Here is a 12,635-nt window from a genome sequence, read left to right on the forward strand (position 1 = left end):
CGACTATACCGATACTAGGATATTTACCGCGGTATTACAACTGCCGCTAATAGCTAATTTACATGCAACGCCGCGCGCGAATCCTGATGAAACATATATAAATTTCCTACGGATTGATGTTAAAATGTTAATTTTATTCGTTAAAAATGGAAAGAAATGTCCCGTCGCACGCTGTAGATAGTTGTAGGCCGATTTCCAAAATTTATAGTGAGCACAATTCGTTTGATTGACGACGATCGACCAAATGGGATGGACTGGTTTGGGGCGATGAGAAAAGTAAGCTATTTAAGATATTATATATAAAGCAGTTTCAAAACAAACTAAAAACACTTTCTATCATTGGTAAAAAATAATTAGTGGTATAAATTTGATTTTTTACGCGCTACCGAAAACGCACGATACCGCGAACGTATCGCAATCGGGCGTGTTAGCTGTAATAATATATATATATATATATATATATATATATATATATATATATATATATACACGCGATATATTTTCATAAAGACTCGAGAAAACGTAGCCGCGAATTAACGAATTAGTAAATTAGCGGTGCAGCTGACTCTGGGTCGTCGACGTGCAAACGTATACAGAGGTAACTTTTGCACCTTTCTACTTGTAGGCTAGTGCAGCGGATGCGAGTGGGCGGACCGGGATCCAGGTAGGCAGAGCCCACGTTGAAACGAGCATCGGTAATTAAACGGGCACCTTGCTCGACAGACTCGTCATTAAAAACAACGACGACGACGACGACGATTCGTCGATCGACAGAACTCTAATAAAAATTTCCGAATTTTGAAAAAGGGGGGCCAACTTCACAGACATAAAATAAAATTAATACATAAATTGATTAACCGATCAAAGCGATTTTTTTTGTAAGCTTTGTTTACATTTGTAGAATGAAAGAGATGGATTTCAAACTTTGTTCAGATACGGAGCTAGCTCGAAGCAGCTAGAGTCCACTAATTTTTAGATGTTAATTTAAAGTTTGGAACAAAGCGATAAAAGCTTTCGTAGCCCGATCTCGTCGTAACGAGATACAGGCTGACTGTATGTATCGGTATGTATTGGTAAAGGCTTAGGGGCACAGGAGACTTCGTGCCTCGGCAAGTGTGTTGCAAGACGGGCCTTATACGGATCTTCCGACGCGACGCGACACGACGCGACGCAAGGTTCAGTCTCGAGCAAAAAGAACCGTTGCGTCGCGCTGCGGCCTATACTATAACACGCGGTCGGTGGATCTCGTGGATCTCACCGGCGCGCGGCGGCACCATTCGCTGAATACCAACGTCACATTCGACGCTTTAACGAAAAAATGTAACTAAGTATTTACTCGTTTTACGAACAATTTTTTATACTTTGTTTTATTATAAAATTTATACTTGTAGAGAGAGAGAGAGAGAGAGAGAGAGAGAGAGAGAGAGAGAGAGAGAGAGAGAGAGAGAATGTAGAAAAAGCGATAGGTATAGTGTAAAAATTGTTTCGAGATTTCATTTCATTACCTTTCCTTTCCTGAAACGCTGAAGATTAGAAATCCATTTTGCATAATGTTGCATTTTAACAATCAATTTTCAATGCTTCTAACAATAAAGTCTCTCTGTGTTTATGTATTCGTGACAATAGCAAATGCGCGTGATGGCTATTGAACAGCATTTTACAAGACCGAAAATTATTCGCGTTAGTTGAAGCTCGACCGGCGTATTAAGTACAATTGGATGCGTGGGCAACGTTAAACGTTAAATTGTTCCGCTAATCGTCACGATAGGAGACGATGCGACAAGATTACTCGCCCACGAGCGAGTTTCCTGCAGGACTGACGAAAACATGCGTTACACGCGGCTTGGATATAATTGCGGGATAAATAATAATCATGGTAATTAAGTGGGCAAGGAACGACATAAATAATAAGTTTAAATACTGCTCCTCCTCCCCCCCCTCCGTCCGATAATCATTTGCAATTACTGTGCAGCGTTTTCTATTCTTTGCGGACGAGTGTGTGTGTGTGTCGAGTATTGGTAATGTGAAATCCCAACAAATCTCTCGATGATAACAATTAACTATTATCGCATGTCACTGACAAAATATTACGGATATCCGAGAAAAGTCGGATATATATAAAAATATATCAGTCGATGGAAAGAAGAAAAAGAAACGTCTCGAGAGTTTATAAATCGCAGCCACGAAATGAACAGGTGCGTTAAATCGGCCGCGCATTTATATAGCTTACTAATAAACGTCTTAGCTGCAACCACGAGATTTCTCTTGCACTGATCGTGAGAGCGTTCGCCATATTTTTATCGTGACGCGACGTTAATAAATGTGAAAGTGGAATGTCGCGGATAATCACGGAATAGCCATTACTCAAAAAGTCGATTTTTAATCGTCTCTTCGTATCACTCATGGCAACGTGTTTCAGTCATGTTTCAGTCATTTCAGTGTTTCATAATATTGGAAATTTGCGATGTTGATTAACAAACTATCTGTGCGTGTTCTATTAAGTCTTTGGTAACTTTTTGATTTTGATCTTAATCTCTTAATTTTTCTCATGTGTTTATATTCCTGCTCTTGACCGTAACACTTTTAATGTCAACAAATATTTGCGCGATAGATTCATACTAACAATTATAAATGTATTCAAGTATAATACATTTCATCGTTGTACACTTTAACTCGTCATTTGCGAATATCTTGCTAAAAAGGAACCTGTTTAAAGTTTATATCACGGCCTCTTTACACAACTTGTATCACAATCTTCGCACGTCTTCAAACAAGTCCACTGTTCGGTCATCAGTAAAAATTTTGATTCTTGCAATTGCACGAATTACCACGTCAACAGTTTAAATCACCAGCTTTCGCGTCGACAAACACTCCATGAATTTCACATTGCTGCGCAATAATGTGGTTTCCGTGAAAATTATAGACTATATACCAGTCGATAAGATTGGTCGCGCGCGTTATTTCTATAACGTTTTTATTTTCACGTTATCCATTATGTATACCGTAGCCTATTATAACATAAATTATTACCAAAATGATAGATCCGTCAGACTTTTAAGATAAATGAATACGCTAGCCTAGTTAATTGGATCAGAAGTGTAAAAAAATTAATCGACAGGATATGTACAGCATTCAGTGACAGAGTCTCAAAATAACTCGAATAAGTAGTACATAATACGTACGCAGCACTTAAATAAAGAAACAAAAATTTCTTTTTAAAAACAAATGTTTTGGGCTGATATACCGATTACGAGTCTCTCGGTTCTCAAGTACACCAGAGAACGCGTATCGAATTCTTCAGAGTGGTATACGAACGAAATAATTTCTCCCTTTTTAAAAGAGAGTTAATCACAGAAGAGGGACGAAAAAATTTCTCTGAATCCCGTCATTCGGCAGGTAGAGCCCGTAGAAGCCCGAGGAGCCCATAGACTCTCGAGAACCCTCTCGCTCGCTGAAAGGTCTCCGACGCGGACGTCCCAGTCCCCCCACGCGGGCCCTACAGTCCGAGCGTTCATCGAATTGGTTCTACGAGCTTATAAGGGTCAGCGAACGTCGTGGAAGTCGAGCTCTCTCATTTGTAACAAATTTCCTTTCTTAATTGTTCCAGAATTTTATAATACAATTTTTACCGTAAGATATTTAAAACGCAAAATCTCTCGCGAGTATAGATTATGCAGAATCTTGGAATGCATCGCCATTTCTTTTCCAATTGCTTCTTCCGTCATCTGCACTAAAAATCAAACTTACAGACAGATCGGACCTTGCTACTTGTCATAAACTTGTCGAGATGGAAATGATTGATGACTTTGCCAATTGTCAAAGACAGGCACAACAGACCGCGGTACATATACATTTGTAGATAAATAGGAAAAGCGGATAGCTTACAAAACAAATTAGCTGTATATCTGAATCTTTCAACTCGCGACTAACGAATCACGAGGCTTTGCGAATCGCGAACTGAACGAATAATGATCTGAAAGCGATCACGCGAAACTTGAAACTTGACACTCGGCATGATCGCCTAAACTCGGCTAAATCAAAGATGGAACAAACGGTGAATGCACCCGGGAGCTTTCTCCATGTATCCTTTCTCTTTTTCGTTGGGATAATCGAAGCCCCGTTTTCGATAGCCGTTTTCATAGTCTCAGGATTTTTGTAGACTCTCGACGTGGACCTTCCAACGCCGACCCAAAAGAGGAGAAAAATATCCGAGCGCATGTAAAGATCGTATATTAGGCTGATTGTGAGATGTGAAAGTAGAAAGTAATGTTTCGCGAGTACAAATGCTAAACGCGATCCTAAAGAGCGCGGACGCACTTGTCGCACGCGGAAGCCGAGCGCCCGCGCCGGCTCGTCCACCAATATCTTTCTATATATCGCTATTGTACGTCGCCGTCGCGATCTTTTACGATTTATGATGAATACACCAACGTTTGTAAGAATATATTGTATTATATACATGAAAGACAATTTCATTCTTCTTACGTGTATCCTACATTATAACATATCGAAAAGTGTAATATATAGGTAATATATAAAGCTACGAATGAGAAATCTATTCGGCGTTTTCCAATTTTACTCGTACGCCAACGGTCGCTTCCGCTTTATTTATTTCTTTTCCAAACGCATTTTCCATATGGAAAGTTTTGCTGGTTTTACGAGTGACGAGTTTTTAGCGATTGATAAAATCGCGGGTTTAGATTGGGCAAAACGGCACGTTTTACGCACGTAGAAAACCGGAAAGTGACAACTTTCATGATAGCGCGTAAGACTTGCATTTAACGTATACGCTTGTAAGACGTCAGAGCAGAAGACTTGGCGGCCAGTGGACGCGCACGCGCCGCTCTAGCGAGGCGGAGGATGAAAAGGACGCAGCGAGGGAGAGAAAGATTGATGGAGCGGATCGAGAGCGGGGGGGGGGAGAGAGAGAGAGAGAGAGAGAGAGAGAGAGAGGGAAAGAGGAACGGAGATAGAGAGTTCTCTCATTGTGAAAGAACGACCGTGAGGCGTGAGGATACTGAGGATCGGCAAAGTTGTCGGAGCGGTCGCGACCAAGCGACTCGAGTCAACTCAACTCAACTCGACTCAACTCAACCGACCTGCCGGAGCTGCCGGGGCCGCTGGGGCTGTCGGCCAATCAGCCAACTCGGTCATCGCGCCGAGCTCAGCCACGCTGAAGCCGCTCAACCGCGTTGCGCTGCGCATCGTTGCTTCGCGCTGCTTCGCGCTGCGCTCGGCTGTGTAGCCTGGCACTCCTGCCTCCTACCTAGTGCCTGGCAGAAACTGGCGGCAGTCAGTGAGTCAGTGCGCCACGAACCTTCGTCGCGTGTTCGCGCGTTTGACATTTATCTTTCCATGCCGGTGCTTTGAGATACAAATAGAAAAATGGAAAGAAGAAAGATGAGGAAAAGAGAATTATTACGACGCGCGAGATCAGTCGAGATCGCGTAGGTTTCCTTCTCACCCGTCGCGTACGTGTTCCGCAATAGCCGCGAGTCGGAGACGGTCGTCAGGTCGTCAGGTGCGCGTTCCAATTTACCGTATCTCCATCAGCCATATTACGCGCGCTACTCCAGTTTGTGGATATGTGTGATGTGACTCGTGTGTATTACACCGTGCGATGTACGACAGTCTCTGCTGCCGGATTAAAGCATGCACGTATCTGCGCGTGAAGAAAAATAAAAAAGGAAGCATTTGAGAGAAGAGGAAAGTGAAAAAGAAAAAAGAAAGAAAGTGAAGAAGAGAAAGAGAGAGAGAAGCGACATGGCGCCCCCCGACAGATCGCCTCGCCCTAACTCCGGTCTCAGCCTCTCTGTGCTCGGTAAGTACTTTACGCCTCGGATTGTTCATTTTTTCAGTTTTTCTTCTTTACAACATTTACTCGCAATTATTGTTTTTTAATATAGTCGCGAAACATAGTCGCAGTCAAGATTTACTCAATGCGTGATCTCGAGTATCCGAAAATTAAATTTCTCTAGGAAGTAAAGTTTTCAGGTGCGTGTTAAACTTGCGTGAACGAATCAAATCTATTCAACATTCAAAACACGTGTAGAATTGTGGCGAATTTTACATTCTAGTCATTGCATTCTATAGAAATTGCATGTTTCCATTCTCAAATATCTCGTGGCATACCTTTTTGATGAGGTATTGTGTGACAGCTTTAACAAAATAAAAGAAACTACTAGAATGTAGTACTTTTAGAGTTAATTACGAGACGCATCAGTGGCACCAGTAAGTTCTTGGTACATTCTCAACATGCAACAAAATTATGAAAAGGCAGAGAGAGAGAGAGAGAGAGAGAGAGAGAGAGAGAGAGAGTCTGCGATCTATTCGTCGCTCGTCGCGTGCACGGTGCAATCTCGTTGACTCTCTGGCGGTTAGATCACGTGCTGTCGTTTATTATTAGAGACGCGATTAAACTTTACACAAAGTTTTCTCAAGTACGCATGCTACGAGTCTGATAACAAGTCTGTCACTCTCTTACGCAAAAAATCTCTTTTATTACGCAAGAAGATTAGATTAACGCTTTTTATATAGGTACATAAATTATTCGATTTTTTTCTGTATATACGATATACCCTAATATGTATAGTGTTAGAGAGTAATCTCTTTAGGAAAGACAGTTCGATAGTAGTGTATGTCTTAAAAAGTAATTTAATGGCATAATAGTGTAAATTTAATTCTCGAATGAGTTTAATAATGAGTTGTCGAGTGCGTCCAGTGCAACGTCTGATTTTTTTGCGGAATCATAATAATCTTCAACTTTAGTCTGAACGCCACGAGATTCGTCTCAATGGCGTTGAACAGAGCGCGAATTAAAGGTGGGAAACTGACGTGCGTTACATACATTCTAATTTAAAGACACGTTTGAGTGTTTGACGTTTTAGAGTGAAACAACGAACTTCCGTTTTTTAGTATTCGTATGAAATATATATGTATATTTACCCGTGGTCCCCGTGGACTGGTTCATGTTGAAATAAATTATTTCGAAAATAAACTTTACGCTTGTCAGTTGTCACCGGTCACGCCAACCATATGTCGCGCTTAAAGAAATCTCCTACGATAAAACTCATTGTCAGTCGATGAGATGAGAACTAATCAAGCCGATATCGGCTCGAATTCGGATAAACCAAAGACCAAAGATATACCGAACGTGATCCTCTCGATGCGGTACCGGATTTGACGCGATGCAATTAACACTTTGAGAGGAGGAAGAAAGGTAGGGAGGGAAAATGTGTTGGTCTCGATGTTAGTTGTATTTAACCGGTTGTGTTAGACCACACACAGAGGCATGCGTCGATGGTCGAGTCGCAGATAAGACGCCGCTACTATCAGAAGACGGAATTAACTGTAGAGCGAAGCCAAGGAAAGCCTTCTTGAGATTCGATTCAACATGCTTTCAGTTTATCATCGATATCCCTCTGACGCCGCGTCGCAAACGTTATTGCTTCACTTTATTTGCACTCGGAAACAATTTTTACGATTTCTTTAGGTATGATAGAATGAGAAACAAATGATACAGTGGCTTACAACTTTACGCAAAAAGTCGAAAAAATCGCGATCAGAAATGCAGCATTTAATAGCATATATTATATGTATACGAAGCAAATTTAAGCATTGAAATTTTATTTATTTATTTTGTATTATTATTTGATCTATATATTCGAAATATAGGTATATATCGTGAAAGAATTTGTATAATATATAAGTTGACAATTATATTATTATCGTTATTTATGAATAATCCTAGAGAAAGAGATAACATCTTGTGCGGATCAACGAATTTAATAAAAATAATACATCTTATAGAGCTTGGATACGATAGCTTTATTACTCGTATGTAAAATAAGTATCCTTATGAAACTGACAATGAGAAGAAATCTTTTTCACGTAATTCAAACGCATGTTTATTGATTGTGCGTATTGAAAAAGCACAGGCTATATCCACTAATATCCCACGACAACCTGCATCCAATACATATATAGTTACGAAATATACACACCTGTAACGCGCACCTTGCCTTGAATACAACAGCGTCTAACTTTCTCTGTCACCTGCATTTAGAACGTGGACATTTATCTCACATCGAATATATTCATAAATTTTAATTATTTCAATATATTAATCTCTGTAATATATATGACACACAAATTATAAATAAATATTGGTGTACAAAAGTGCATCGCCCCAATTTGCAGCACTTTGAATGCGGCATATTTCTCTTGAATGTTTCATATGTATTCTGTTGTCGTAATTATATATAATTATATAAGAAAATATAAACCACCTGAAAAGAGAAGACTCTTTCTCCCTCCCTCTGTGTGCGCGTGTCTCTTGGTTCGTGTGGGTGTGACTGCATATCATCTATTTTAAACATATTTTATATTATAATTATAATAAAAGCCGCGACCACACGTCAATAAGTGGGTCAGTTAAAATTGTTCCTTCGAGAGGTGCGTCTCGCGAAGAGAAGCGGCATGGCTTGCGAAAAAGAGATCCGAATTTGCCAACATGACGGATCCAATATGACTCGCACATATAATTGTACTCTCGTCACGCACTGCATCCTTGCGAAATGCGCACACCTGTTTATGCAGTTCGGCAGGATGCGGATAAAGAACGGAGGTTGAGAGTTTCTTTCAACCTACAATTTCGTGCGCCAGTGCGCACATAGAACATCCAGTTATACAGTCAAGTTACTTGTTCATGAATGACGAACTTTTCTTTCGAGAAAAAGATTTTTGACGATATGTGAATGCATCACCCGAACTTGTATATGTAATTCGCGCGAAATAAACCTTGAAAGAGGTATGTACACGCGTGATGATCTCAGAACGTTTGTTGTGTGACTCACTTTCTTGTCACATCGAAGACTTTATTTTCTATATACGTTCGCTCGGAAATTAATAAAAAAATTTCTTTTCTTTTCTTTTAACATACGCAAACGTAATATGCTTAAATCTTTCTGCGTAAAGAAGGATATCGAACTTGTAATGTGTGTGTGTGTGTGTGTGTGTGTGTGTGTGTGTGTGTGTGTGTGTGTGTGTGTGTGTGTTATTAAACTATTTAAATAATAATTAATTAAATTAGAAGCAAAGTATCGAAGGGGAAATGTTTTTCGCTAAAAGAAACTGCTCGATTTTCAACCATCTCGTAAGCATTCAAAGATATTCATGTTAACTGAAAGTGCATTCTTGTGCATTCGTACCTTTTCCTTTTTAACACTTGAAAAATATTGTATACATATAGTATAATATGTGTTAACGATGAGAGATCATCAATACCTGAAAAAAGTATCAACCCTTGTACATACATTTTTTTCTGTCTGTGAAATGAATATTTATGCCAAATATTCATTTCTTGTAGATCTTTTTTTTAGAGATATTCAGCTTCTTAGGAATACATGGCTGAATATAGTATTGTATATTTGTAATTTATTAATGGATAATATTTTTTTAGTTTATTTCTAATCTGTGACAAGCTCGGCAAAAAGTTTTGCCTGCAGCGTATGATTATGGAATACCTATTATGACGGTATGTTGCAAATATATGCATGCGGTGGGCGGTTGTGTCGTGAGGTGAGTGAGAGGAATACGCGGAGTAGCGAGACTATATAGCGAGGCGACCAGCAGTCTTACGATCAACAGATCGTGTCGCGTCTGGCTGCCCATTCTAAGAACCAAGAACCTGAATAACCAATGTACTCATGGATGTGTGTGTTTGTGTGTGTGTGTTTTATATTGATACTTACTCCCTATTGATTCTTTATATAGGAAGAGATTGAAAATTATCATAATTTATTTGCGAAAAATTTTAATCTTTTTCTCTCTTTCTCTCTTTCGCAAATGCGTTTAGCGGAATCATGTGAACCATGAAACGGGTGGAGCACAATCGCACACGCTGCACAACGAACCTCTTCTAAGCTAGCAGGATCAAATTGGCAGAATCAAACCGGACCTATCAGAATATTTAGTACCCATTTTGTACTATTTTGTACCACTAATAACAATTTTGTATCCTGTGCCATTTCGGAGAAAATCGTGGCGGTGCTACCTTAGCATTAAGCTAGAAAGACCACAAGAAAAAAAAAAGAAAATTAAATACAGAAATTTGAAGGACTAAATTTGTACTAATTTGTACCATACAAATAAACTTAATATATTCATCCCTTCTGCTTCAAACAGCTCCTAATAGAACTCAGTCCTATTAGTCTCAAGAGTAAAGTACTCGTTCTCATCAGCAGAATCAATTGCTACTTGTAAACTCGATTCAGGATAATTTGTATCACAAAAATATGAAGTTTCAAATTTTGTACCTTAGCCGTTTGATGGAAAACTACCCCCGATCCCTAACAGTCTCAAGAGTGAAGTACTCTTTCTTTTTATTTTAGTGTTCAAAATTTAGTAAACAATATTTAGTCGTAAAATACTTTTATTCATTTTAAGTACAGTTCTCTCTTAAGCCAGGAAGATGGGATGGTTTTCTTGCGAAGGGGTTGTAGCTCAATAATCAAAATGCGCGTATTTTAAGAGTTTATTCTTAGAGTTTATACGCTATACGAATTATATCCGCGATACGATATATTTAAATTTTTCTCAACATTTTTCTCTTGAGTTGAATCAATTAAAGGGTTGTTTCGGGGTTAAGAGGATGAGATCAAAAATCCAAACTATATCATTTTGGAAACTCATAAATAGCTCCTAATTCTGCCGTAAAAATTAATTCAATATCTATTTTTAAACGTTGACTCAGCCCCCCATAAAAAATATTAAATTTCTGTTCAGTGTGACAAGCTCAAAAATTTTAATCTGCATGATATAAAAGCTCACAAATAGCTTGTAATTTTGCGCTATTTTTTTTTAATTTCTGCAAGGTGGGGGGGGGGCCAGCTCAACAGGGGTCTTACTAGTATTTGGGGCGAACACGAAGCAGTTCAGATTTACTATGCTTTCATCTGAATCTGACCGATCGGAACCGATCGGTTTCAATTATTTCATTTTATTTTTCCTGTCGTTGACATAGCTCCAAAAATTCGCGAAAGGATATAATCTGACGGGTGTGTGAAGCTGGCACTCCTACTTTAAAATTCGATAGTTCTGATTAGAGAGTTTCAGCTTCTTTTCGAAGAGTATCTACACGATTTATGTTGAGGAGTTCTAATGCTTTTCGCTTGACTAGCGCTCAATTCCTGATATTACGAGATCGCAAGGTCACGCTATGCTACAGGTAATAAGGGAAATATATACATGGAAAAAAAATGATGTATCAACAGCATCATTTTTTGCCAGCCATTCTATTAGCCATCTTATGCCGGGTACTCACTAAGACCGTGCAACGTGCAACGCAACGATTGCTGAAACTAGTGAGTACGTCTTATTTCGGAACACATTGTGAAAAAATTGTAGCAACCGTTGCGTTGCACGTTGTACGGTCCTAGTGAGTACCCGGCCTTAGGTTTTGCGGCGAAACGCAACAGGCAGAGTATACTAATGTCCAGCGGCCGTAAGTCAACCACGAATTTCTAACACACGTATTTGCGTTGAGAGTATACTAAGCTCATCTTAAATCGGAGATATAATCACGGAGGGAGTTTGTTATGCCGGATACTCACTAGAACCGTACAACGTGCAACGCAACAGTTGCTGCGTAAATACGTCTTATTCCGGAACAAACACATTGTAAAAAAATTGTAGCAACCGTTGCGTTGCACGTTGCTCCTAGTGAGTACCCGGCTTTATACGAGTAATATTGATATAAATCTCACAGCATCGATATATACGCGTATTAAAGATGCAATGATAAAATTATCGTTGCATTTTTAATAAGCAACGATAAGATTATTGTTAAACAATATCAATGAGTAAAACGCATAATTTAATGCATTAAGTACAAATAATCATGACGAATTAAAAAGTTAAAAGTTACGTGCAACGTGCGTCGGACCTACTACCGGTAATCACGCTGGCCACGGCGGCCTCGCTCCCGTCCACGTTGTTAACAGTGGCAAGGCTACTACCTTGTGTGAATCGTGGCAGAAAGGAGCGCGAAAAAAGTAGCGGATCCGTGTTAGGAAAACTGCGCTGGTGCGAGCACTGTCGTATTGTATCGACCGAGTTAGGCTGTCTTAGGTCTTTGATTCTCTGCACGAGTTCCTTTGGGCCTAGGGTTAAAGTCAATTGATCTGGTGATACGAATATATAGCCTCTCCCAGTCAAGTCATGCGCCCACTTCCCAGTGGTCTCGCTGGAACGTTGCAATGGGGCTGTTCTGATTCAGTACGGCTCGGTCGCAAAATCTGATGTCGGCTGGTCGGCGCGCTCTGCAGTAACCAAGCGACGTCAATGGCGATCTGAATGCGCCACTAAGGGCCTGTAGTGATACGGGCCCAAGTACCGCTGTCCATGGTGAGTTGTGGGGCCAAGAAAGGGCACGGTTATCTGGGGAGCTCTCGGCTGTCAATCCGTTTGCTCTCCAACACGTAGTAAATATGAAAAAGTCAAGAATGAATCTTCATGCCCGGGTTCTCGGATGGTCACGTGCAAGCGATGCGAGAGTGGTGACTCGGTTAGTACGGAGACACTCAGTGAGTACATAGCTGGTCCCTTGAGAGTAGGAGCCAGTTATCGGGTATAGA

At 40.0% G+C, this 12,635-nt stretch overlaps 1 protein-coding gene across 8 annotated transcripts in view; it reads left to right on the plus strand.

Moving 5' to 3' along the window:
• Positions 1-12,635, plus strand: part of Rols (rolling pebbles) — a 54,258-nt gene that overhangs the window by 12,268 nt on the left and 29,355 nt on the right. For 3 of the 8 annotated variants that reach the window (XM_071770332.1, XM_071770336.1, XM_071770330.1), the window contains exon 1: positions 5,024-5,821. The exons of 3 other annotated variants lie outside the window; for them this stretch is intronic. In XM_071770332.1, the coding sequence (XP_071626433.1) occupies positions 5,764-5,821 (58 nt within the window). In that variant the 5' untranslated portion in view covers positions 5,024-5,763. Of the gene's footprint in view, positions 1-5,022; positions 5,822-12,635 lie in introns of those variants that run through there. 2 more of the 8 variants (XM_071770327.1, XM_071770328.1) reach the window with 1 other exon arrangement.

This window comes from Temnothorax longispinosus, chromosome 2 (assembly GCF_030848805.1).
Source record: "Temnothorax longispinosus isolate EJ_2023e chromosome 2, Tlon_JGU_v1, whole genome shotgun sequence".
NCBI lineage: Eukaryota > Metazoa > Arthropoda > Insecta > Hymenoptera > Formicidae > Temnothorax > Temnothorax longispinosus.